Source organism: Branchiostoma lanceolatum, chromosome 4 (assembly GCF_035083965.1).
Source record: "Branchiostoma lanceolatum isolate klBraLanc5 chromosome 4, klBraLanc5.hap2, whole genome shotgun sequence".
Classification (NCBI taxonomy): Eukaryota; Metazoa; Chordata; class Leptocardii; order Amphioxiformes; family Branchiostomatidae; genus Branchiostoma; species Branchiostoma lanceolatum.
The window spans coordinates 19073731-19101300 of NC_089725.1; the positions used below are offsets into that span (position 1 = coordinate 19073731).

Here is a 27570-nt window from a genome sequence, read left to right on the forward strand (position 1 = left end):
GAAGAACTGAAGAGTGGATGGACAGATCGTCATGTTCTTTGGTACACAGGTAGGTTAGACCAAGTTGTACACACTCAAGTGCAAACTATGCAGATGAGACCGAATTTGCATAAGTAAGGAGGTAAATCGTTTGCATGGGTGTCGTCGTATGCTTAAAGTCAGCATAACTGTAAAACGTGTAGATGGATTGTAATGATATTTGGTATGTGGGTATGCGCTGGGAGGAGAATGGTCAAGGTCGATTTTGGGCCCCCTGGTTTGTGTCCCTGGAACTGCAATGGCCTATTTGTAAAAATGTTCTAAAGGGGTTTAACTGAAGAGAGGAACAACAGATATTCATGTTATTTGGTACGCTGGTAGGTTGGATGGAGATGTACACACTGAAGTTCAAATCATGCGAAGTTATTGTGTTTGTGTGTGTGCGCGTGTGTGTATGTTTGTGTCACCGTGTTTGTATGTATGTGTCACCGGAAGCTTAAAATCAGCATAACTGAAGAACGTGTGGATGGATTGAAATGATATTTGGTATGTGGGTAGGTGCTGGGAGGAGAAAGGTCAAGGTCGATTTTGGGCCTCCTGGTATGTGTCACTGGAACTGCAATGGCGTGTTTGTAAATATTTTCAAAGGAGAATAACTGAAGAAAGGAGCGACAGATTTTAATGTTATTTACTATGCAGGTAGCTTAAGCAGAGATGTATACAATGAACTGCAAATTATGCAAATTGGACTTAATTTGCATAAGTAATGAGGAAAATCTATATCTGCAGTGTTGTCATGTGGCACCCCACCTGTCAGTAGCTATTTATAGCGAAAGTACACATAGCGAAAGTAGGTCAGACTTCTCCCCTTGCAGTGTGGGTCATACCATTGAGCGATATAGAATGGGGGGAACTGGTTTAATAGAAAAACAACGTTTCATGGAGATTTTGGGTCCTAAGACTCTTGTTTTATTTGATGACCTGAAAGGAGCAGCCACTTTCTTAAATCTTTGTTAATGCTTCCGCCAGATGGCAGTGATGCTTAAAACTTAACAAGTTTCCCTCTTTTTAAATAACATTTTAAAGATTAGACTTAATACATACATAGTATATACACATCCCAAAAAGTGATATTTGATAAAACTATGATTTATTAACTTTCAGGATCTAATAGGTTCAGGTTTAACAGTTTTGATAATATAGATTTCCCCTTGAGGCTAGCTGTACTTAGTCTTACAAGCATTATTAGTACATGATTATATCCTGCAGAAGTACATTATGTGCAATGTATATTCCAGGCAAAAGGTACCCCTTCGTATGGGCATGACCTCAATGGGTCTATCACTAAAACACATTTTATGACCTGGTGCAGGAGCATATAACCAATACAATACTAACATCATTTAACTACCTTCTTGGTAGAGACAACTTATTGACTCGTTTAAGAAACAAAAATTTCCACAAGAAAACACATCTGATACTGACAGGATTCTAGAATAGTTATGCTGGAAATAGTTATCAACACATACTGTGTACTTTTACATAAATATTTTACAGTGTTTTCCTTCAACAATCAGATATCTTAGACCCCCATAAGTAACATTAGTCCCTCATGATATCGATGGACTCCACTAGTTGTATTGCGAGGCTGTACTGTCCGTGTGTCTCAGGCAGGAGGCTGACCACCTGGCTCAACAGCTGGGCGGTCAGGAGCAGAGGGACATAGGGGAAATGGACGTCTGACGGACTCTGGAAATGGAGAACAAACAGATTAAAGAGACAAAGCTCAGACTATGACTTGTACCTTTGTACAGCCCATAAATAACATTGCTATCTGCACCACTAATTCAAACAAATGGGGAACAAAAGGTTGGCCAAAAGGGACACAGTACAAAGCCAAATCCCTAAATCCAACCCTAAAGATTCCTGGGTCACCGGCCAAAACCACTGAAGGAAAAAAAATTGATCCATTGATGACCTTCAGAGTTACCTTTTGGACAAACCGATACAGAAACAAGCTGTTAGTAAGAACACAGCGCCTTTGCAGAGGTAACAACTCAGAAACATAGTGTCAAGCTCACAAAGAGATGGTGGAGTAAAGCTACCTGCTGCTTGAGCCATGTGGACAGGGTGGGGGGTAGTCTGGACAGGAGCTGAACACTTCTCTTGGGTTCTGCTGTGGACATGAGGTGGGACAAGCGCTTCCCCACCAGCACCAGCAAGTCACAGCCCAGCTGGCACCGTTCGTTCACTGAGTTCAGCACCTAGTAGGAAACACAAGGAGAATGGTGTCTGAGTCAAGGATTATTTCTGAACTATAACCATTCCCCATACCAAATTTAGTGCCATTTCACCTAATGTGTGTTACCTCCTGGCTAGGTGTCCACCTGGTTACCTTTTCCAAAGGAACTAATGAAGAAGAAAACTATTTTCCTAAAGATAAGGCTCAAAAAGCAAATAAATTGGACCAGGCAAATGTTACGCGACATTTAAGGCAGAACACACCTCCTGTCCCAGGTAGTCGTAGCCCCTGCTGTACAGCTCGTTACAGTAATGTCTCCTGACCGTGTCCACATCGACCTCCAACCTCTGACCCAGCTCCAGCATGATGTCTGCCCACTTACAGGCCTCCAACACGACCTTGTTGTCTGACATTGTTTGGTAAGCATCAAGGTCAGACTGCAACAGTTCCTTTTCCTTGTCTGTCTCCATGGCAACAGCGCCGTCATCCTTGTTGAGATAGGCTGGAGGGGTTGGGAGGGTTCCAACTGCTGCGCTCACTATTCTACATAGGAACTATGGGAAAACAAAGAAACAATTAGATACAGATACTGTGACCAAGGAACATTTCAGTGAATAGCAAAAATGTTAACAAACTATAAACCAAAGCGGAGGATGCTCCAAATAGAATGCATTTTCAGTTTCCCTTCTATTGTAGTTTTGACAAAATACATGTCACATATGATAACAGTATATTCACTCATGGTGTATTTCATACAATGTATTTGTCTCTATCCTCAACTATCTTTCGAATATGATTGCCAAACTTGCACATTCTTACCTGTTGCCTTGCACTTATGATGGAGATGTCAATGTCACTGCCAGGTAGGAGGGGGTAGGAGTGCAGATCCTTGAAGAATGCATTCTTGCCCTGGTCCACAAAAAACAAACGTTTCCTTTTGAAAATCTCTTAAGAAGTAACAAGTCAGTTTGAAATGCCTTTGATCTTTTTTATGTAGGAGCTGAGGATGTTTTATTATTGTATTCACCAGTACCCATAAACTTCTACTGATGACCCTCCAGGAAAAAAAGCCCATGGGCAATCTACTAAATTGATTTAACATGTTGGAAAGAAAGCTAAAAGTTTGTGTCCAAGTGTTATGAAACTTTGAAAAAGGCTAGATATTCGTGCTCAAGGAAACAAAGCTAACTTTATTACAAAGAAGAACCAACCTTCGTATCAAAGTAATATGACAGTGGCTTGACCGTCCTGAGCGAGAAGACCATGACGGCGTGCATGATGCTGCTCAGCTTCATGTGGTGCTGCAGCAGCTGGTAGTTGGACACGCGCTGCTCCGCCGCCAGCTCCGCGATGGACGTGGGGCCCTGCGTGGCCTGCCACAGGTCCTCGATGTCAAACACGGGAACGTGGGAGGACTCCACCTCCGCCTGTGAGGAAAAGAATGGGTACGGGGACTCTACTTCCGCCTGCAACGGAAGGGATACAGTAGCCCTATCACTGGGACGGCTGGATGGACGTGAGATTGGTAAGGCAGTGGTCATATGAATTGAATTATCTTTTATGATATGTCTTCACACTGTCTGCCGTAGAATGTAAATCAAATAAAAAAGGAACAAATTATGGAGGTGAATTTAATACCAAAGTATACTAGTATTTTTCCATGCCTTGCAATCACCAAGTGCACCTTATGGACAAAGGAAAACCATGGCCCACACCAGCAATGCCTGCAAGATCTTTTTATGGAAAGAAAAAGAATCTAAATACAGTATCAATAATGGTGACAACAAGAAAAGCAACATACACAAGAAATAGACGCAATTGCGCAAAATTAAGTGTAATGAATGCACCAAAAGTTAAAACAAGTAACAAATGTATGATAAATACATGTACAACTAGAGTTCCACGACCTCATACCTTCGCCAAATGATTTTAACCTTTATGACTGACGTATTAGGAGTGTTTCTCATCAATCATAAATCATACCAGTTGATGGTCTTAAAATATGTCCAAAGTATGAGCTTAACAAATTTATCATCAATTATGCAAAGGAGGCCCTTATTAGCATTATTTGATTCAACGATGTTCACATTCACATAACGTCCCGATGCGACAAAAAAGGATTAAATGTATGAAATTGCCGTCTTTTGCCTGTGTGGAATAATAGAAGTTACTCATTAAGTATGCAAATAAGGCCCACATTTGCATATTTTCTATCTATCAACAGTCCTCTCTTCCTCAGTAACAATTTGAATTGTCATATCACGGAACAAAGTGGATTTTTAAAGTTGCCTCATTAATTATGCAAATTAGAATCTGATTTGCATAATTATTGTCCAATCATACTAAGCATCACAAAAACTATCCACATACCAAAAATCATGACCATCCATCAAGGCCATCATGTTATAGTATTTTTGCATTATTTATGCAAATGATGTCTTCATTTGCATAGTTCATATCAATGAATATTTCTCTCTTCCTCAGTTACATATGTCACATGTTTCAGAGTCCTATCATGGAATTTGGCGGATGTATGAACTTTCGTCATTAATTATGCAAATTAGATACTGCTTTGCATAAGACGTGTCTAATCATGTACATCATCACTCAAGCTATCTACCTACCAAAAATCATTACCATCCATCAAGCCCTTCTTGAGTTATTCCCTTTCAAAGTCAGACGCAAAACCTGCTCCTGCAGTTCCAAAAAAGCCGCTAGGGGGCCCAAACCCACACCACTTACTCTCTGTCCAAAGATCTATCTACCACTCAAAAATCAGTTCCATAGCATGTCCAGAACACGAGATATCAAAACAGGAAGTTCCGCTGCAGTACCGTAAGAAGCCGCTAGGGGGCCCAAAATCTCATCGTTTTTAGGTCTCATCAAAACCTACCAACATACCAAATACCAAGACAATCCATCAAGGCATTCTCGAGTTATCTTGTGACACTACAAACAGACAAACAGACAAACAGACAAACGCTACCCTCTGCATAACCTTCTCGGCGAAGGTAATTAGTGATACATAAACATGTTACATGGCAAACATATTTATACCTATGAACCACAGAGATGATAGCTAGCTTTGAAATGTGCATGAAGTCTCATATCTCAGAAAATCACAGAATTGCCCAAGAGCAGGCATAAAAAGCTTTGAAGCCACTTGGAATAGGAGTATGAAGAAACCGATACCCTTTCTAGATTGTTTGCATAAGTTTGCAATTGTTACATTGACAAAACACTACTTACCTCTAAAATGACTTGTAAAAGGTTGTTGCATTGTCCCAGGAAGTTTGTTAAGGCTGCGTCACTCAATCCCACATCCTGGTCAACACAGAAGTTAGACAATAGATTTAAGACTTAAAAAATGCAGTACAATAGAGGCAGGCAGACAGATTTCTTTAAAAAGATTATTGTGTAGAAGAAGGTTGACAAAATGGGAAAACACTGTACATATTCACATTAAACCACTGATAATGGACTTTAGGTTTAAAACTTTGAAACTTTACCTTTCTACACAGCCTGTCCTTTGGAGCCTTCCCAACCTGGGAGATGCAAAAACACAAAATACTGAACAATTTAGAATACAAAAACAAATTCCCAGTATATTAAACCAATACCCAGTATAAACAAGAAAACCAAAAGACTATATGGGGGTCAAATGCTGCTTCTTAATCTGACTCTCATGAAACTGAAGCACTTCACTGCAGCTAGACAGCCTTAAGAGAGTAAATACAATTGCCAATGGGGCATAATATTCCATGTAGAGTTGAAATGCTTACAATCTGACTGTAGAGCAATGAGAAATGGCAATGGCTACCCATTAATTACTACAAAAAACAGAGTTCTAAGACTTTTGCAGTTGTCCTGTTTACAAACCACAAACTTGCTAACAAGCTTATGTTGGTAAAAATATAACCCCCATTATAGTGAGTTCTTATACCTTTTCCATGAGAAAAGCAGTTGCTGAGAATCTCTTGACCATAAAGGTGTGCCACATCATGCAGCCCAGACCTGTAAACAACAACAGAATCTTCCTAATAAGGGTATATTTGAATATCATGATTCCATTCATTCTATGTATACTTAGTCATTGATGTACAGGTTTGATTGAATCAAAAAAAAAGGGAAAAAAGAATGCCAGAAAAACTACAACAAAGTCAAGCATCATTAAAATTGAAGACATTATAACTACTGTCCATTATAAATTAACTTGTAGGCAAACAGCATTTGAGCTACTTTTTGTACCATTGTTATTCAGGTTGATGTATGCCCTTGTGCTGGGGCAATTTCAACCTCCTTAGTCAATACAGGTCTTTTTACAGTTTTGATAAAGACATAATGTTTAAGACAGTTAGGAACTGAAATCCATACATCACCAAACTGCATAAACACAACCAATCAGCACCAAGGACAAAAACACAACATTTCAGCACCAAGGGCACAAACACGACCAACCAGCACCAAGGACAGACACCACCAATCTACACCATCGACACAAACAGCACCAATCAGCATCAAGAACATAGACATCACCAGGTAACATAGATACTGACAACTCACCATGTTGAAGATAAGCATTGCCAACAAGCTTGAGATGCTCAATGGACCTTTCTAGTAAGGCTATAACCTGAAATAATAAAACAATGTTTGGTTTGAATCTTCAGCAAACTAAGTTACCAGTTTGGGGACACAAATTGGTGACTGAAGTCAAGAGCATCATGAAAGAATTTACAAGATTACTCTCTAACCTTCAGCCTGGTAATGCAGCCATTTGGCAGCAAATTTGTATTATTCATGGGGATCTTCAGCAGGGAGAAGGCTAATAGACAGACACTACTCTTCAGCATTCCATATAAGCTACTTACTGCATAATATGAATAACACTTGTTAATAGCAATGACGAAAATGTGTAGAAAATACTGTTGTTCCTACAGAAACAGTAAACAAAACAGACCAAAACTAAGTTATATTCTGTGTCCAAATAAAACCTATGACATGCAAGGGTGTCCTTCCCCTACCTCTGGATCTTTATTCCACTGTACCACATACTCCCAGGTACAGTGTGCATGGAGTACCTCTGGGTCCAGGCTGTAGGGGAAACGCTCCAGTTGGCTTCGGTAACGGTCTAACATCAACAAAACAACACAAAACTGGTAAACAATACATCTGCAATATGCTGTGAGCTTTTCTCGGTGGGTCATAATCAAAATAACCATCAAGCCACACAATCTTGGATTTATGGATGACATCCACTGGATACCTGAAATTAGATGTGTGGAAGACTAATTTTGCTTTGGAATAAATTACTAGAAGTGCACCAAATTTGCGACTGTTCTGCAGCAATTGTACACACACACGACAGTGACCTCATTATTAGTAAATTGTAATAACTCATACATAAAATGCCCCCAAAATAATACAGTTTGTGCAACCTAGTTTTGCAAGATAGATGATCAATCCACATATACCTGCCAGTCTCTCCAGTTCTGGAAGAGCAGGTTCAGAGGTCACATCTGCTCCCAGCTCCATGGCCTCCTCATCCTCACCCTCAGCATGATGGGACACAGAGAGCATGCTGGGTAGAATCCCTGTCCTTGCCACCCAGTTAGCAACCAATGCTGCAATGGACCCTGTACAAAAGTCCAAAGGAATAGATTTCAAATTCACCCTCATGAATCTGAAATATCATACAATTCGTTGCTAACCTCTGCTGCAAACAACATGAATTTGGATAATGATTTAATTACAGCAAGTCTAACGTTTAGTGTATTAAAAGTAACATTTGCTGCAAACATTTGTTTGGACATTTCAGAATGTTTGTATGTATGTGTGTGTGCTTGTATGTGTCTGTGTGTAGTATACTTCTGTCACTGTGTGAGTATGTGTGTGTCAGTATGCCTGTGACCTACCGGTGCCACCTTCTAGCAGTCCCTTGACAGAGACGACCTTGTGTTCCTTCCCCATGGTTTCTGCATACGAAGGAGGTCGATCCACGCCGTCCCTGACCTTAGTCCTCAGGAGCGTACTCAGTACCACCACATCCTCCAGCTGTCGCACCAGCAGGTTCCAATGTTCTGTATCCATGGCAACCGTCTCCCATTCCTCCATGGTGTCAGTGCTGGTGGTGCTTGGCGTAGGGGAACTCAAGGAAATTGCTTCTTGGTCTGTGTCTTTGTCTTCTTGACTTTCCTGTATCACAAAATGAAGATCTCTCTGTTTTTTAAGAGCAAAAAAGTTAATTTTCTGAGACTAGCAATAGTCTTTATTGATGAAAACTTGAAACTGAAAGAGAAATGACAGAAAGCAAGTTTTGAGTTATTGTATTCGTAGGGATCGTACACGCCTGTAAAGTCACTTTATTTTACAAATACACGGCGCAGGAATCCACAGTCCCGGACGTAAACAATCCAATATGGCGGGTTCATTTGCATATTTGGGACGGGATACATGCGGCCTTTACCCTGTATAGCGCCGCGGGCCGCGCCATGTATTTTGTTTAAAAAAGCAACTTTATGGGCGTGTACAGCACAGAAACTGAGTACACATTCAGGGGACAACATTTTGAACATGTTTGTGGTGTTAGATTTAGCGCTCGTGTCACGATGGCCTATATTTTGGCTGATATATTGGGCATTTGCTAAAAAGCCATTTTTGCTGGGCATTCGCTAAAAAGCCAGGTAAGAATCTTCAAGTCTGCTTTATTTAACTTCGGATTGATGGATTGACTTGAAACTCAGGATTAATTAATGGGAGCACAACCTGAACATATTCCGAGCAAAAAAAATTAGATTCGTGCAGCGCGACCTTCGCCAGAGTGGGCGTTTGTGGGCATTCGCTAAAAAGCCAATGCGGTATTCGTAAGCAAACCAACTGACCAGTAAATGCAAGTACAAACAGGTAATACAGGGCATCTTCAAGTACAAAAGTCCCACCTGTTCTTTGTTCCCACTTTTGTTGTTTGGTACAACAGATGCAGCTACGCTCCTCGCAGCTACAGCTGCCATCAGGGCACTGGCAGGTGCTTCAGCTGCTGTACAGATGTCTCGGACACTCTTCCACCAGGGGGATACTGTGTTGGGCTCTGCATGAATAGCATGGGCATCTGGACATGTCACACAGGGTGGGAAACACTGGTTAATTGGGGGCAAAGGAAAATAAAAGAATGAAATGACAAAAAAAGATTAAGAGGGATTAGGGCTGTTCCATGTTAGAAAGGGGTGATGAGCAACTTTATCAATAATAATGAAAAAATAAAAACCCATGATAAGACTTGTGCAGCTACTGTAACATCCATTAAGTGACTACAGAGTGTCAAATATACCATAGATAGTGCACATATAAACGTGACACAGAAACTTATGGTACCTTTTTTCCAGTATTTTCAACACAAGGCAGGGAGAGAAGGGTTGTATAAATATATTCAAAGGCAGTACTGTAACAATACATTGTCTAATTTTCTAATTTTGTTACATGATTTGCACACGCAAGAAATCAACAACAATGCATAAAAAGTTTCTCTTCAACAAGACAACACACTGTTTGCCCTTCAAAAATGTTTGACTGACCTGCAGTTCTGGTGATGCTTGCCAGGAGGCAGTGCAGGTTGCTCACGGGAGACACATCTCTTGGGCGGATCAGCTCGGTCTCACTGCTTAGCCACACTCTCAGGAGCAATGACTTTGTAATGAGAGAAATATATTCTATCTGATGATATCTGTGTCTGTATTAGTCTACCAACAGAAGTGCTCTCCAGTAGAACACACTGGTTTCACAGCAGGGCATACAACAGTGGACAACTACTGTATTTGTAACACCTGTGCACATCATGAAGCTACACCTCCTTTTAAAAGACCATGCATGCACATACACAGAAACACACACACTTGAACACACATATGCAAACATTCACACGCATGCATGCACACACACACACACACACACAAACCGATACACACAGACACATACACAGACACATACATGACACACACACACACATACATACATACACACACACATAGACACACACACGCACACATACATACATACACACACACATGGACACACACACGCACACATACATACATACACAGACTTGTGACTAACCATGAGATCAGCAGCAGGGATGCCTGACCCCTCCAGACAGGAGCACAGGGCACTAATGGAGTCACCTCCTGTCAGACCACATTTGAACAGGAATGTTCCTGCAGAAAAAACAAACACAAGCATCCTAAGACCATCAAAGTTTCTTCTGGACAATTTGTTTATGGCAACACATACAAAAATGTAATATGTGGATGCATACATGTAGAATGATGCATAAATTAAGAGTAAACTTTAGTTCAAACACTGAACGACATCTGGCCTCTAGATATCTTTGATGGCCTATTCAAGTACAGATCATATTTGTTGGATCTACAATAAGACTTGTTCAAAAGCTACATGTACTTCAGAATATGAACAAAAATTACCATCAGGATGGTAAATACCAACTGTGACTGGCAATGACAAGAACAACCATTCTCACCAAGTTTGAGTGACAGCTGCTCATCAATGTCTGAACTCATGAGGACTTTTAAGGAAGTCACAGTAGGTGCATTGTCATCTGCATGATGATAAGGACAGATGAAACAGGACAAGAAGGCTGCAGGGGTCATGTCTATGGGGTCTTGGAAGTGCACCCTGTTGCCGGCTGACTCCCTCATGAAGTCGTCCACAGCTGAGAGATACTGTAGCGCTTCACTCACACTTACGCTCAGGGTGGCTGCCAAGGTCTGGGGATCACATAACAGCCTGTTTATTCATCTATTTCAAATGTCTCTTTTCTTCTTTCACCATAGCTCTATTAGACTAGTGTGCATTGTTCATATGTATTTCCATTGCTTTTTACTGATACGTGAAAAGGACAAAGCAATTATGCACAGTAGTTTACATCACATGGAACCTAACACAATATGACTTGTGTTAGGTAGTTCACACCACATGGAACCTGAAGCAAATGAAATGTCCTCTTAAATGTTATCAATATGCTAAGCTTTCCTCAAGGAAGATGTACTGTTTACTTACTTATAAACTAATCTGTTAGTGTGTACCTGTTCTGGATTGTTCTCTGCCATGCCCATGGCCTGTGTAGCCTGCTTGTTCAGCTGGCTGATGGTGATGTACACATCCAGCAGCAGTTCCTGTACTTTGCAGAAGTGGAGCAGACCTCGGCTCTCAGGGGCGATGGAGTCTGGGTCTGAACAGGTAACAGGGATTTACAAGTAAGTAGAAGAGAAATTTAATCCCATTTGCTTGCTGGGTCATATTATAGGACAAGCTTAAATTTTAGACACATTTAGACACAGTGGACAAAATTTTTGTAACTGTTAGAACAGCATTCAGAGCTAAACATCATCAAAGGCAGAATTGCATTTAGGCTAGATTTACTTGGCATTCTTTGTGATCTGCAGTTTGTAGGTACAACAATATCTTGCACTTGCTAAAAATCCTAATATAGATATTTCAAAAAAATGTCCAACTTTATCCTGAGCTCAATTGCGATTTACATAATAAACAAAAAATCTATACAACAAAATAAACAACAACAAAAAACACAAAAATCTATACACCACTTTTATAGCTATCCTACAACCTGCTATTGGATGTACAGTACATAAGAAACATTTTGTCTGTAATTGCAGTGATGACAAACCTTCCTTTTCCAGGGCCTGCTGTATATTGTTCTTCACAGTCCTGATGACATTCTGCATCAGCTCAGCTGGCAGGATCTTATGGGACAGAATCTTCTCCAGGCCCTTTGGAGAAACAAGGGGACAAGACATCATACATTTTCATACTCTCCAAGCAGAGCATGGGTTTCGGCTGGTTTTTGACGTGTTTTTAGACGTTATTGTTGTGCTTTCTACTTTGTCATCTTTTTTTTGTCTCGCAAACCCAAGCTCTGCCGGCAGACGGAAGCTTCAATGCCTAATAAACCTAATCACTTCAACACATTACGAGCGTTTCACAAGTAAGTGCGAAGCGTGCCCGGCCAGGCACGGGATTCCTTCCCCACGCGCCACAGAACTTCCGGCCCAGTGTAACCAAGGACATAATTCTCGGTTTATCGGTCGTGGCATTAATTTTCATGCCATGTTCTTACGCTTCCCTACCCTTTGGCTAACTGCAATTACTTTTGTGAGCTGCTCAACATGCAACCAAAGACATCTGGGGTTTACAAAGTCTCCGCGATACTCAACTACGATCCAGGCCATTTGGGCCGTCGTACCAGAAGACAAAATACAGCCCGAAGTAGCCACAGATTCTCTCATTTTCACTCCCCACTGCGGAAATGCAATGCTGTAGTGTGAGGACATCGTATAATCTCAAAAAGTCTCCAAACTACCCACAAATACATACAAAACAATCAGGACGCCATGTTGGAAAGTCGCTGCGATGTCCGTCAGCAAATGACTTGCCTATCGTGACCGCACTTGATTTATACCACCCAAAAACCATGAAAGAACGAATCACACAAAAATCTGTACAATCATCTGGTGTCATTTGGGGATTTTTAAGTCTCTGTCGGTAGAAGTCCATCGCGAATTTCGCTGTTGTTGTTGAAAAGTTCCCGTCTAAATCTGAACACAGCTAGCGGCGTCATCGGTTACCGCATGTAACGTAAACAAGGTACGTGTTCCCGTTCGTAATCCATTTAACGATGCCTGAGATAATGATAATAATAATTACTAGTAATGCAGTTCAAGTTAATACGTAATACACATTTATTTCATATGTCTTGTTCATGCATCGTTGTATTTTTCTTGTGAGGTATCCAATAGAAATGTACGTTATGATGCTATCAATGATCATACCGGCGTGGGATCGTGGACACCAGCCTGTCGCATGAATAGGGCAGTCAGCGGGGGACCGGCGCGCGCCGCGCGGGCCGGTGAATGCGGCTCTACACTTGCCGGATGTGTGATAATCCGGCGCTGTAAAATTGTTACCACTAATGATAATCTAATGGTTCTCGGGGAGGAGAACTGCCACCTTTTTCAATGGAAATAAATAGGTTTGCCCCGCCCCGAGGTCAGTGCCGGCAGAGCTTGGGTTTGCGAGACAAAAAAAAGATGACAAAGTAGAAAGCACAACAATAACGTCTAAAAACACGTCAAAAACCAGCCGAAACCCATGCTCTGCTTGGAGAGTAACATTTTCAAGCTTAAGTTAAACTAGTAGCATGTTCACAAGTGGCAACAATTTGAAAAAGATAATTTCTTTGAGTTCTCACCTGTCTTTTCAAAGCCACAATTTTGATGTCTGTAATGATGTTCACTAACTGTTTTTCGATGGATCCTGCAGAGAGAACAAAGCATTGTTACACTCTTGGGAAAGCTATCTTCAAATTTCAAAGACACCATGGAGCAGGTAAAATGTATTTCACTTCAATCTATTACTACTAGATGTGCAGTTACTTTTTATGAACGACATGCTTTCTTCAATATCAGGCTACAATTTAAACAGCATCTTTATCTCTGTCTTAATGTGTTTTATGATATAGATGTGTTTGATGTTGAATATTGTTAGTATAAAGGTAAAATTTCTGGGGTCTTTCTAAATTCAAAGGTTTGACATTGTTTTCATACTGATTTATGGATAACTACATACATGATGATGTACAGAGAAATAACATCAAAGGCAAAATAAAAGGGACAGCAGGAACAAGGAGACACCTGCCTTCATGTGAGCTGGGTGTGCTGAGCATGGTGGACAGCTTCTTCAGCAGGTGCAGATCTCTGGCTCTCTTGCTATTTGCACCACTGAGATTGAATAGGAAGTTGTGTCACCATACATTAGAGACAGAAATGATATCATATTTTCAAACAGCATTTTAAAACGATAACATAATTATAAAGCAACAGCTTTTTGAAACAATAGCACAATAATTTCACAATTTCTTAATTCAAGGTTTCATCACCATCTGTTTGTCAAATACAGCTAGAATTAAGATATCATAAAGAATAGGATTTCTTACTCTAAATGTAAATTCAGTATAATGGGTTGTCAATGCTTTTCATGCTTTGAGGTTTGAACGCTTAAGGATCTATGAAACACGAAAGGAAATTGATATGCCTTAAACCAGACATCCAGATGCCCCTTACCTGAGAATGAGATGGAAGGGCACATTGATGATCTTTATGACACCGGAAGGTTCCACCAGGCAGCACTGGTAGGTGTGAGGTTTGTTACTGTAGAACGTCACATTGTTCAACCCCATCATGGTATAGCCTGGACACAGCAGTCTGCAAGGTGGGACATATGGGATGGTTGGTCAGCATAGTTGTGTTCATATCAAAACAAACATTAAAAAGTCCTCAAGACTTCTAATATCATTTAAAAAACGTCTACAAAAGGGGCACATAAACCAATTCTTTCCTCCACCCAAAGAGGAGGGAAACTTATACATGCATTTAACAACTTGGACAATAAGTTAATCTAACCTGCACTGCTTTCCTACATTGAAGGCAGCCACCCTGGGTCCCTGTTGCATGGCCCACACCTGCAAAAACACACAAGTCATGTTAGATGTCATTGTCCTTAATAATTGACACCATGGCAAACCTCAGCTCAAAGAGTGTGATTGGTTCTTGGACATGCTCGAGGCTGCCCGGCCTCCTGAAACAAGGGACTGATGGTTCCCCCTAAAGGACAGCAACTACTACCAGTAGTGTGCTAGTTCGGGATTCTAACCCCCAACCACTGGGTGTTTATTCCATGGTCAAGAGGAGGAAATGCTAACCTCTTCTGCCATGGCACGCTACGTGGTTATTAATAATCATCAGTGGTAAAAGTGGATTCAAAACAGCAGACTCACCTCCAGAATGCCCCTCCTGGGAGCGTATATGATCAGGAAAAGTGCTTCTCTGGGGGGCGAATCAGTTGCCATGGCATCACGGTCCTTGTCCTCTGTTACCTTCACCCACCCAACTTGGGCATCTCTATAACCTGCATTGGAATCAATCAATCAATCAATCAATCAACCAACCAATCAATCAATTGACATATCAATCAATCAATCAATCACTTGCATGTCATCTTTCTGGTGATACCTACATGAAACAATTTGCAACATAGTTATATAAGGGACTGCCCCAACAAAAATACCTACATCCACATCCTAACTACATTTATAACCATATGTGTCTTGGTCTGAGGCCTACCAACACAAATCATGAAAAAGCCATTCATAACTTTAATACATGTTTTTTTAGGAAACATATCAATCATACCTACTTTTCCTACAGCCTTGCATTGAACGAGATCGTTAAAAAAAAAAGAAGAAAAAAGAAATCCCGTTCAAAGTCTAAGAAAATACCACCTCCTTTGCTGAGGTAAATATAAATGAACAAAAGACTCCCACCTTTCCATACCCTGATGGCCACACCCTTATCAGTGTCAATCAGAATGACTCGACCAAAGCTGTCGGTGGTGGCAGCCAGCTGACGACTGGGCGACAGGATGATACTGTCACCATGACGACGCAGGTCAGGGAGACCAAACCTGTACGTCAGTCCAATAATTCAGTTAATGTAAGAAAACTTTATCATAATGGTGCATTTTTGACATTTCTGCAGCCTGTAGTGTCCACCTCTGCATAAGGGCCACCTGACCATCATGGACACTTTTTGATGGTCCCGTAGATTATTTTTTCCATTGATCATGACCCAAGCCTAAATAAAGAATCCTGTCTGTGGTGGCCACCTGTCTACTATGACCATTTTTCAGAAGTCCCCTATCAGGGCTCCAGACTAACTTTTAGGCCTAGGAGCACTGTGCTCCTAACTCAAAAAAGTTAGGAGCACCAGCAAAAATCTAGGAGCACCACTACAAAAAGTTGGAAGAACAAGCAAAAGCCTTGGCTATACCAAATAATACTCCTATTAATCAATGTTAACAACAGGGAATAAAGTATTTGAATAGATCATAAAAGATAAAAGCCTACATTGATGGTGCAGAACAATTGGCTATTCAATTCATTCAATACCTTCCTACATACTGATACTAGTACGATGGATTTTTAGAAAAATTCGGCATAGGTTCCTCGGCTGGCACCTATCCGGGGGCCACGGTGCCTCAAGTTCAACAAGTTGAAAAATACACAATGATATTTTTTACTTGGAACAAGGCAGGTAATGATTCACATAACCTTGAATGATAAATAAATAGATGACTCTAGAACTTATCTATTGGGTTCATGACCAAAACAAATAAAGTCATATTCCATCATTTGAAACTTCACTGCTGGCATCAAGTTCAACATTTTTACAGGCATTTCTTTTCTTTTTACCCTCACCCTCTGTCTACAAATAATCCAAAATACTTTAATATCCTTAAAATTCTTGCTCAATAGTATCAAAAATGATCTGTTTGTGCCGACCCAGTCAAATATCTTCGGTTCCTTCGAAACTCGTAGTTCAAATTTCGCGCGTCAGGACCGCGCGGCGCCGCCATCCAATGACAGCATGGAGAAAGCTTTGTGATTTGCCGCTGTGCAGTATAGACAGCAGCAGAATGAAAGTACATGTAGCACCATAACAACGGGCAGGTAATGAGCTTTGAAATGATACCGGTGACAAAAGGAAAATTTGATATTTTTTTGAATAAAACTCCACTTGAATTGATTCATCACTTTTTGATCGTAAAAATCATCGCTTGAACAGGTATAAATATGACCGCAGGAAACAAGCCTTTCATTCTGCTGCGGTCTATTATTCATAAACATCATGGCCGCCATTGAAAACAGCGAGCGTCCGGCGAGCGCTCACTTTCATCGACAAAGTTTTGGCGTTTGAAACATTTTACAAATCAAACAAATACACCACAATGGAGAGAAACTTATATCCTTTATTTCTATGGGTAACTTTGCCACTAGGAACGGATAGTTTTTGTACCGCGGGTGTGGGAACATGATAGAAAATTCACCGACGATATTCGCGGTAGCATTGGAATACCTATATTTTCGGCTTACCGCTTAGTTCTTCAGGCATTATCCTGGCGCAGGTCTTAATTTTGGATTGTCGCACCGTGCGACCGTGATTTTAAATCTAGTCGCATTCTCAAAAAACTGGTCGCATACATGTTGTATGCGAGTCGCACTCACGAGCGCTGCCTATAAGTTGTCACTATAGACACGTTTGACTGTTAGAGTAGTTAAGATATTGAGCTTCTCCCTGCTGATACAGCCTTTCGGCACCAACTTTTGGCATATTGCTTAAAGGATTGGCACTTCTATGGACTGTAGGCAGGTCAAAGCAAACATTCGTTTCTCTGGAAATTTAGACTATGAGAAGAAGAATTGCACAATACCCCACCTGAGTGGAAGAGGAGTTGCAGGTTCCACTTTCGGCTTCTTTTGGGGATCCTCACCTTGTGGCTTTCCTTTCCATCCAAGCCATCCTCTAGTGAGGGATAAACAATTGTATGACTGGTAGCCTGCCACACAGCAAGGTGTGACTCATCTTAAATATATATATATGTAACATTTCCTCCAGGGAACTGCAACGATACATATGTATGTAACAATGCTTGCACCTTACTGAAAATCACTACAACTAGGCCTTTACTGGAAAATCAGAGTGCTTGTCATTTAACTAACTAAAAAAAATAAGCATGTGTTGTGAAATGATTTATCTTGAAAGGAGCTGAATTTGATTTTTGTTTCCCACATGCTCCCATCAGACTTGACTTTCAGCACATGTCATCCATAGAGTGAGTCAAGTTTGTATGGCCCGACTTACCCAACACCGGAGATCAAAGCAGACTTCAGTTTGCTGGCCACAGCTGCAGCAACTTCAGAGATGATAGGTGGTGCTGTTCCCTGCAGCAGAAAGGAGCAGGGAAAGGGTCAAATACTCTACAGAGGGGTTACTGATTATGTATCTAGTATCTTCTATTCATCCAGACATTCTGACTATCGTTGATCTATAGGATTTTTAACTACAGTATAATAATACAACATGTCCCATAGAGTACCCAGACAAGAACAAGTCATACCTCCACAGCAAAGAAGAAGGCGACGTAAGGATTGGTGCCACTGGTGATGTATCTGGCTGCAGGCGGCGGGTTCTGGGTGATGGTTGCACCGTAACCGCCCAGGATGGAGGCAGTCTGCAGCTGGTCAAACAGGCTGGGGGTCACCACACCTGGCAGAAATGGGTTACAATAAATGTTTGGATTAAAGATCAATCAGACAAAGGGTCACTATGCCTAGCAAACACAAGAAGAGTTTGGGTTGGAATGGTAACAACATTTTGGACACTTGGACACTCACCACAGCTGATGTGATCCACCATGTTAGCCTGGTCCGCCAGTCCCCATTTCTTGTAGGCCAGAGGAGGAGGCTGAACATCACTGCCACCTGCGGCAGCTGAGGAGAGGAACGCACTTTAAACATTGCAACTCAACTCTTCATCAGGAAGGTATGGTCAGAATACCAGACACATGGGACATATGCATTTTAGTGAATGCTTCAGTTTTAGATCAAAGCTCATCTAAACAGCTATAAATATGTATTCCTGAGGATAAGTTTGAATGCATTTTGAAAGAGAAAAGAAAGTAAGATGAAATCTTTTAGATGAATCGGTTATGACATATATCAAAGAGCTGTGGAGTTCACACCTTTTAAAATCACTTAGTTGATTCTTAATGACATATCTATGCTGAGAAGATGTCCAGAGCCTGTTGTACAACCATCCTTACCTCTTGCCACCTGGTTCCTACAGGCCCTGAGGCTCTGGTACAGACTGAAGCCATCTATGGTCACCAGGGCATTGGGATAAAGTATGGTCAGCTCCTCCAGCTGTAGCACAAATACATGGACATGGGATAAAGGAACATTGTACCAGTAAACTACATTGTGGTATACAGTACAATGTACTTCAACCATGAGCTCCTTCAACTACGGCACGATATCAACCAGTGTCTTGTTTGTTTTGTTATAACATGGAATAAAGCAGACAGCTCTACCAAGGTAGAATACATGTAGTTTACTCCATAGGACATACATTACATGCTTGTAATCTGCAGTTTGAAATGGGATTATCCATCTTGAAATCATTAAGAATCATTAAAAAAATTTCCACATTTGTGCATCTGGATCTGTCATCTCTTTTTTTTAAAGGTCACAGCCTGCACATGACAAAAAAAACAATAATCCATTCACAACTTTTTTATTTTCAGTTGTCGACAAACCAATCATGTAAGACCCCGTTCACACTCATTTTTTGTTCAATCGCGATTGAAGTATAATCGCAATTGAATCGATCCGATCGCGATTGATTTTTTCAGTGTGAACGCTCCCGATCGCAATTGGATTGATCCGATCGCGATTGTTTCTGATCCACCTCCGGAGGTAGCTTGGGGAGGATCAATTGCGATCGGATCCAATCCAATCCTATCAAATTTTGAGTGTGAACACAACTACGATTCATTCCATCGCGATCGGCGGGGATTTCGGCTGGTTCCGGGGGTGGGAGGCCATACATCCGGGTACGTGGGGTCATAGTTCGCATCGTGCGGGAAAACAAACCCAAGCCACGCACGTCAGATCGCTCTCTTACAACAACAACAACTTTTCATCGTCAACAATGCCCAAGAAGAAGGATAAAACTCCGTCAGCAACTTCAGCTGGTGGCAGTTGCCGCGATGAGGAGACCAGGCTCCTCATCGCAATCGGTAGGAGAGAGGAGGTGCAGGCCAAACTGGGGAAATGTCTAGCCTCCACCAGGCCCTCTTACGGGCGTATGAATCATAGAATTCGGCAGAAAAAGGAATGATTAGCCAGTAGACTCAGTCCACAGTGAAGATCACATTTCGCCCGTTTTGTTAGTCTGGTAGAGACTAGGAAATGTCACCGAAAGAGGGACATTTACCAGATGATCGCCGATGGTATGGCGGATCACGGGTTTGCTTCAATCGCGATCAGATCACGGCGTACTTTAATCCACTTGGCGAAAAGCAGTGTGAACGCAAAATTTTCTTTGCGTTCAATCGCGATCAGATCGAACAATCGCGATTATACTTCAATCGCGATTGAAAAAAATGAGTGTGAACGGGGTCTAAGAGACAAGCAAACAAATGTGGATGAGAACATAACTCTCCATGGCAGAAGTAAGAAGGTACCCAAGAGGCTGACCTGTTCTGCTACTCCAGCATGTCTTCTCGGCTGGTAAGAGCTGCATTTGACCTTCAACACGGGGTCCTCATGCAGCAGTTGGGACAGTAGCAGGTTCCCATTCTATAGAGCAGGGGAAAAATACCTTTTGAAATGCTGGCATTGCACAGTCCTGAAAAAATTAGGGTTGGTAGGTTGGAATTCTTTTTTTTGTCATAGTTTTCGGTCGATGTGATGCAACAAATACATTTAAACAAATTGTAAAATTGAAATTCATCTGGTATTTCTAGCATCATACATGTGTATTGAAATTATACAGATATAAATTGCACAAGCACAAGTATATCAATAAACTGAACCAAGAGGTACAATGTTTACAACACATTCTTATATCGTTCTGTTCAATGTGATCAGTGTGAAATGCAGGAATTGTGTTTTGAATTTCATCACTCAGATGTCAGATCAAAAATTTTGCCCAGAAGTCGTCCCTCCACAAAAAGGCTAAGTTCAGCAGGTTTTTGCTAGGGTCTGTCAGGTAACCAGGAACAAAACATTTTTTTCTAGGCCCAATGGAAGCTAAAGGAAGAAAAGTGTGCATCATAATGTTTAGCTCTGTTTGGTGCTAGAGTGGAAAGGTTTTCTTTCTCATTTCTATTTTTCAGCAGTATCAAAAATACCAAGGAATTATATAATTTTGTCTTATACTCTTCAGACCACACAAAAGAAATATTTTTAATCCATTCATGATTACTGATATCGTGTCTACAAACAAACAGATCCACAAACCAACACGCTGAAACAAATTGGTTGGGGTAATCAAAATCTAATTCTGATGAAAAACAACTACAAGTTCTTTGCTGCATGTAATTACAGGAAGACACTCTACCCACCCTGCCGCCCACTCACTAAACATCAGATGCTGTCTGACACTTGACATTTTTCATACGCAAAACCTCCTAGCAACAAAATGTTTTGAGGGAAAGACCCAGCTGGCAGCTTCTTTATGAACTTTAGAATAATCCCTTTGTATACAAATCTTCCTGTTACATCTTGTAACCACTTTACATGTCTACAACATCAGACAAATGTTTGTGCTGCACATGGTGGTGGTGGAGTGATTCTCTTGGTCGCATCTTTCTGCAATATGAAGACTGCAGAAAATTTCCAAAACAGCAACAGATGCTCTCGTCTTCAATCAGTTCGGACATCATAAAACATGACAGATGAGGCAAGTGGTTTTTCTGCTGATATGGACCGTGTGTATCGTAAAATGTCCGACAGTCTCCTGTCCTGTGGCCTCCAGACGGCATATCTTACCATCAGCCTGGTGGTGGCTGTAGGGTGCAGCCTGCTACTCATCTTCCTGGTTTGGAAGAAGGAATATCTCCAAAAGCCTCGTCACTACCTACGATGTAATTTGGCAATAGATGACCTCCTCTTCACTGGCTGCATGATTCCGATGAAGATCAGTGCACTCTTCAGTAAAAACAGAAGCAGTCTCCAGCTTTCCTGTGGTCTCCAACGCATAGTAGCGCCTCCATTATCGATATCGATGTTTGGTACGTACCTGTTGATGGCAATAGAACTGTACTACTTCATATGCCATCCCCTGCACTACAACAGCAAGGTCACCACCAAGAATGTGGTCATTGGCATAGTTGCAGTCAGGGCCTTAGCCTTGTTCTTTGGAGTTAGCCCTGTGGTTATCAAACAACTGCAAAACCCTGGAAGCCATATCTGTGATACAGATCCCTTAAGCAGTACTACTGCAGCTGCCATCTTCAGAGACATCTACCAAATTGGGATAATATTGGTTGTTCTTGCCATCATTATACTATACTTCTTTGTGTTCAAAGAAGCCAGGAAACAGCAGGAGAGGGACGAGAACCGTAACCTTTGGCTCTGTCAGACGAAGGCCTTCAAAACACTGGCACCTCATATCATTGTCCTAGCTGTGTCGGTGATAACACTCATGTCCATGCTTGTCTTGAAACGGGCAATGTTAACTAAAGACAACGCACCAATCTCACTGCACATAGCTGAGAAAGCAGCCAGTATCCTTTACTTGACCCTATCATCCATGGTCAACCCCATCATATACAGTGTCAGGCAACCAGAGTTCCGACAAGCACTGAGGGAGCTGTGCGGCATGCCTCCCAATACACCTGTGGCACCAGCTGCAGCACCGCCACCCATACAGCATGCACAGGATCAGGACATGGCTGTCTTCAGTGTTCCTAATCATGGTGAAGAGTCATCTGGCCAAGGAGTCACATCAGCAACATCCTCTCAGAAAGAAGTGTCACAGGAAGAGGGGCAGTATGGAGAGAGTACAGGCACCTCTCAGTCTAGCCCTGGCATTGACAACACGGGCAGAGACCTGTGGCTGGCAGGTACCATGTCAAGCTCCCAGTCCAGCCCAAACAAGGGAAACAGAAGACAGGCATGGCCAGCAATCATCAATTCTCAGCTCAGCCCAAACATAGGCGATACAGGCAGAAACCAGTGGCTAGCAGGCACTACATCGAGCTACCAGTCCAGGCCAAACACAGGCAAAGGCACGTGGCCAGCAGGCATCACTTCCCAGGTCAACCCAAACACGGGCAATACAAGCAGAGACCAACAGCTATAGCAGGTACGACCTCAAGCTCCAAGACAAGCCGTGAAATGCAACAAAGGCAGACATCCACAATGTCCATTAAGGAATACAATGACACAGAATGACAGAATACCTTCAAGTCCATCCCAAACACAAGTGATAAAGGTAGAGATACAACGGTTACCAGAGAATGCACCCCTTCCTGAACACTGTAAAGAAGAAACGGTATAGTGACCTGCAGTGCAACCAGCCTGTCAATGGTACTAATTGGACAGAAACCTGCCACAGACTACAAATAGCCCCCCCCCCCCAGTAATATTTATAGGAGACACTAGTAGCAGAAACTTCAAAATCAACACCAGACGTCGTGACAGGTATGGGCATTGCCATATTAAATAAATGAAGAAGACACAGCTGTACTTTACTTTTCTGCTACTGTATTTCATTATTAACTGTACTACATGTATGTTGTCTTAACTAATGGAAAGATTTGATTACACATGTAGAAATCCTTGTCTTCTGCTACTTGTATTTAAATTGTGTTAAACTTAATGGAAATGTACTAGTAATAGGAAACAATAACATTAAAATTGATAGAATTGTACAGCCGAAGAAAAGGCTGTTATTGTTGTATTTCATACTATTTGCATGTCAATTACTGTCAACATTGGAGTGTGCATAATGATCAATATTACACTGTAATGTGTATCTAGACTAAGTCTAAGTGAAAAATGTTATATCGGAGTGCATCAAGAATCATTCCTTGTACACCAAATAGACTTTTATTGACACGATAGCTCATCTTAATCAACAGGATAAATCTAAAATGCTTCTGTTAACTATCTGTGTCCCAACCCACCTCTGTGTACATCCTGATATAGCCTGAAGTGAACCCCATCATAACACATGTCCAGTCTGGGCCTCCTGTGGAGCTTCTGCAACAAGTTCAAGTAAATAATGACATATTCTTAGCTTACACTTGTTAAGTGGAAAATATGTGTCCACCATCCTTACCCAAGAAGATTTGCAAAGCAATGACAGGAAATGATACATGCTCAACTTATTTGAAGAACAAACCATTGATTTTTGTTTGGTCTATGGATGTAAGAAAATTGATTTAAAACATCCTTGGTAAATATCTAACCCTCGACATCATTGCACCTAACGAAATCCAGATCAGATAATATCATGATAGTATTTACAGTAACAACATGTAACTTAGAAAAGATTGGGCAAGTCACTCATTTTCCTGAATTCACTTGTTTAATGTTTGTTTGTATTACATCAGTGAGTGAGTGAGTAATTTTCTCCACTTACCTTTTCAATGATGCAAGTGGAATGCACATGATACTGGTGACACACTCCCTTGAATAGAAAAAAGTTTTTGTCTTTTAGGTTCTGCTTCTTTGCAACAAACAACCTAGTATTCAAAATGGACCTCATCAAGACACTTAATGTAATTATCTTTTTACATGAGGTTATCCTGTACACAAGTCGTTTAATAAATGTTAGCATGTGTCATGAGCTTAGTTGTTTGTTCTTTCACCAGTTTATATGACTAGTTGGTCATTGTTTCATCATTCATACTAGTCTTTTAGAAACATACCCTTCTTCCAGATTGACAGGTCCTTTCCAACTCATCTGGTACTTCAGCTTGTCTGAATCCCATTTATCTGCAGAAGAAAAGGGACGCTGTACTCATCTGTTATAACAATTCAAAATCCATTGTTTCAAACTTTAATCAGCCCAATGTGTGTAATTTACAGCTCCTGTGGAAGCAATGTGATCTATTACAGAGGGTCTGCATGCCTTTTTCCGCAAGGCGTAGAAAGCCATTTTGATTCACCGTTTATCAGGTCGGCCTCCTCTACTTCAAGTGTTATCAGTAAATTATTTCTACAAGTACAAACATCTGAGAACCAAGAAATGAAATACCCTGGCAGGTGTGGCCTTATCACATCATGATACCTGGATAGAGGGTCTTTAAACCAATAAGGAATCAGATCAGGAAAAAAATTCCTCTTTGGAACAAAACAAATCAGTTGCCAATAATCATAGTTCTGCAAGACTTTCCCCACTGTGTACATATGGGAATTTAAAATAGCCATACGTACGTGACAAGAACACAGCCCTATCCTCAAATGCCAGTGCCAGAAGGTCATTGGTGGGAGACAGAGAGATGCAACAGTCCTCCATCCATGAGTTGGCCTCCTCTTCCTTCTTCTTCTTCTGTTGCTGAGTCTCCTCGATAAACTGAGATGAGGGGGAAGAACAAATCTTTATCTTTTCCTTTTCCCAAAATGTCTACATCCCGCAGGTATCATGGGCAGTACTTAACGTTGAATAAGAACTAAAACATGCCATGAATTGCTTTAGATAATGCTACTAAGATTAAGGAATAGAACCTCCTTGGTCAGATGCGCTTACCTCCTCTCCCCAGCCCCAGTCGTCTTCCTCCCAACCATCGTCTGCTGTAGAATGATAAAAGATAGATAATTTTAATGAAAGCTCATCTGTGTTGGTAGTAATCATAATACAATGCTAAACTTTCTTCCAACACTAAGGTATTCACGGATCGAATTTTCAACGACCACTGTCGCCTTCTTCAGGATCAATAATGACCAATCACTGCCGAACGTAAACTCGCGAGAGTTACGGACACGTGACTTTATTGACACGTGTCATTGCGGATACGTGACGTCAGCAATTGGTCAAACGTGCCAGGAAGTTTGTAACGCCCACTGTCTCTGTTGAGTGACGGCTGGAGTGCCCTGATGTATATGGCCTCCTTTATACCTCTCATAAAGTAGTCCTGCTCAGTGTCCAGTATTCTGACTTTGTCCAGCGAGACGGTATGGCCCGGAGATTCAATGTGGATGTGTTGAGAGACTTCAGACGAATGCGAGCTGGGGCGTTTGTGTTCAAGGAATCTGGTTCTCAACGAGCGTTCTGTCTCACCAATGTAGAATTCTTCGCAAGTCCCTTGTTTAGTGGTTCCCTGACACGGAATGTGGTACACTACGCCGCACTTCTCTTCTCTAGGGGTTTTGTCCTTCGGCGCCACGAGAAGCTGTCGCAGTGTGTTAGTAGGTTTGAAGCAGGTGGAGATCCCATGTGAGGCAAATATTCTGCGTAGGGGTTCTGAGACGGTCTTGATGTACGGAAGGGTGATGCGTCCTTTGTCCCTCTCTCTTGTCCCCGGGTTCCTGTTGTTCTGTTGAGGGGGCTTTGGTGCGGTCGCCTTGTCTATGGCCCACTTAGGGTACCCGCAGTCCTTCAGTGCCTGTTTGATGTGTTGTTTCTCTGTCTCTCTGTCGTGTGGATCCGTTATGATCGTGTCAGCTCTGTGGAGTAACGTCTTCACGACCCCAAGTTTGTGTTCCAGAGGATGGTTGGATCTGAAGTTGAGGTATTGGTCTGTGTGAGTGGGTTTCCGGTAGATGCTCAGACCTACTAACACACTGCGACAGCTTCTCGTGGCGCCGAAGGACAAAACCCCTAGAGAAGAGAAGTGCGGCGTAGTGTACCACATTCCGTGTCAGGGAACCACTAAACAAGGGACTTGCGAAGAATTCTACATTGGTGAGACAGAACGCTCGTTGAGAACCAGATTCCTTGAACACAAACGCCCCAGCTCGCATTCGTCTGAAGTCTCTCAACACATCCACATTGAATCTCCGGGCCATACCGTCTCGCTGGACAAAGTCAGAATACTGGACACTGAGCAGGACTACTTTATGAGAGGTATAAAGGAGGCCATATACATCAGGGCACTCCAGCCGTCACTCAACAGAGACAGTGGGCGTTACAAACTTCCTGGCATGTTTGACCAATTGCTGACGTCACGTATCCGCAATGACACGTGTCAATAAAGTCACGTGTCCGTAACTCTCGCGAGTTTACGTTCGGCAGTGATTGGTCATTATTGATCCTGAAGAAGGCGACAGTGGTCGTCGAAAATTCGATCCGTGAATACCTTAGTGTTGGAAGAAAGTTTAGCATTGTATTATAGATAATTTTGATGACTTTCTTTGAAAGAAAATCATCAACAGAAAATGGCACAAATAAATCTACTCTCAGATACACATCCTTAAGCTTCTTAAATGCTTACTGCTACTGCAAGGATATTATAAAAATGTCCTTGCTCACTTTAAACATTACGGAGTTATCCTTATGGAATGATAAAGATCGAAGCTCCCCCCACCCCCTTCCGCAAAAATTCCGTTTCTACCAACCTGGACTTTTCGTCACCGGTTCTTCAAGCAAGCTTGGGAACAGGAACTTTCGGACGCTAGACACATTTTGGATGTTTGCTTCTATGCTGAGAGTGCACGACATGGCCCAAAGTGAAAAGAAAACTCATCTATGGGCCAAACTTGGAGGAAAAACAACACTTCCTAGACGTCGTCTGCCATGTTGGAAAGTGACGTCACCTAGGGTCACAACAAAACAAATAGGCAATTTAGAGCTTGGTTAAAACCACAAAGTAACGTGCAGGCTGCTCCAAATAGAACAGTGCTTCAAATATTTCAAGACTTATCATTGTAGTTAAGTAAAATAACTAGCACATAAATAACCTTACCTCGAAAATAT

The 27570-nt window shown here is 41.6% G+C and overlaps 2 protein-coding genes across 4 annotated transcripts; one reads left to right on the forward strand and one right to left on the reverse strand.

Annotated features, from left to right (window-relative positions):
• Positions 1-1110: 1110 nt before the first annotated feature.
• LOC136433135 (rab3 GTPase-activating protein non-catalytic subunit-like) lies at positions 1111-27421 on the reverse strand. Of its 3 annotated transcripts, none has more exons than XM_066424985.1 (36): positions 27213-27421; positions 25405-25448; positions 25092-25230; positions 24584-24650; positions 24295-24342; positions 23837-23912; positions 20400-20501; positions 18965-19064; positions 18537-18632; positions 18260-18408; positions 18004-18083; positions 17578-17664; positions 15627-15766; positions 15081-15211; positions 14707-14765; positions 14368-14508; positions 13943-14025; positions 13497-13561; positions 11916-12018; positions 11314-11459; positions 10749-10995; positions 10328-10425; positions 9790-9901; positions 9157-9305; positions 8134-8413; positions 7693-7854; positions 7243-7349; positions 6785-6851; positions 6165-6235; positions 5731-5766; positions 5471-5545; positions 3433-3687; positions 3041-3130; positions 2485-2775; positions 2085-2243; positions 1111-1728 (listed from the first exon to the last, which is right to left on the reverse strand). In XM_066424985.1, the coding sequence occupies exons 1-36, from the start codon at positions 27313-27315 to the stop codon at positions 1582-1584; spliced, it is 4305 nt and encodes a 1434-aa protein (XP_066281082.1). In that variant the 5' UTR covers positions 27316-27421; the 3' UTR covers positions 1111-1581. The 3 variants fall into 3 exon arrangements, with proteins under 3 accessions (XP_066281082.1, XP_066281083.1, XP_066281081.1); XM_066424986.1 differs by having other exon boundaries at positions 3433-3648; positions 9157-9326; XM_066424984.1 differs by having other exon boundaries at positions 9157-9326.
• Positions 21558-23010, forward strand: LOC136433317 (olfactory receptor 6C3-like). Its single transcript, XM_066425395.1, has one exon. The coding sequence runs from the start codon at positions 21595-21597 to the stop codon at positions 23008-23010; it is 1416 nt and encodes a 471-aa protein (XP_066281492.1). The 5' UTR covers positions 21558-21594.
• Positions 27422-27570: the final 149 nt, after the last annotated feature.

Bases quoted from the DNA above. Each gene is read 5' to 3' on its own strand.
- LOC136433317 (XM_066425395.1), top strand. From the start codon at position 21,595: ATGACAGATGAGGCAAGTGGTTTTTCTGCTGATATGGACCGTGTGTAT.
- LOC136433135 (XM_066424984.1), bottom strand. From the start codon at position 27,315: ATGTCGTGCACTCTCAGCATAGAAGCAAACATCCAAAATGTGTCTAGC. The intron at 25,231-25,404 runs GTAAGCGCATCT...CCCTCATCTCAG, and splicing joins ACTGGGGCTGGGGAGAGGAG to TTTATCGAGGAGACTCAGCA. The intron at 15,767-17,577 runs GTGGGGTATTGT...ACTGACGTACAG, and splicing joins GCAACTCCTCTTCCACTCAG to GTTTGGTCTCCCTGACCTGC.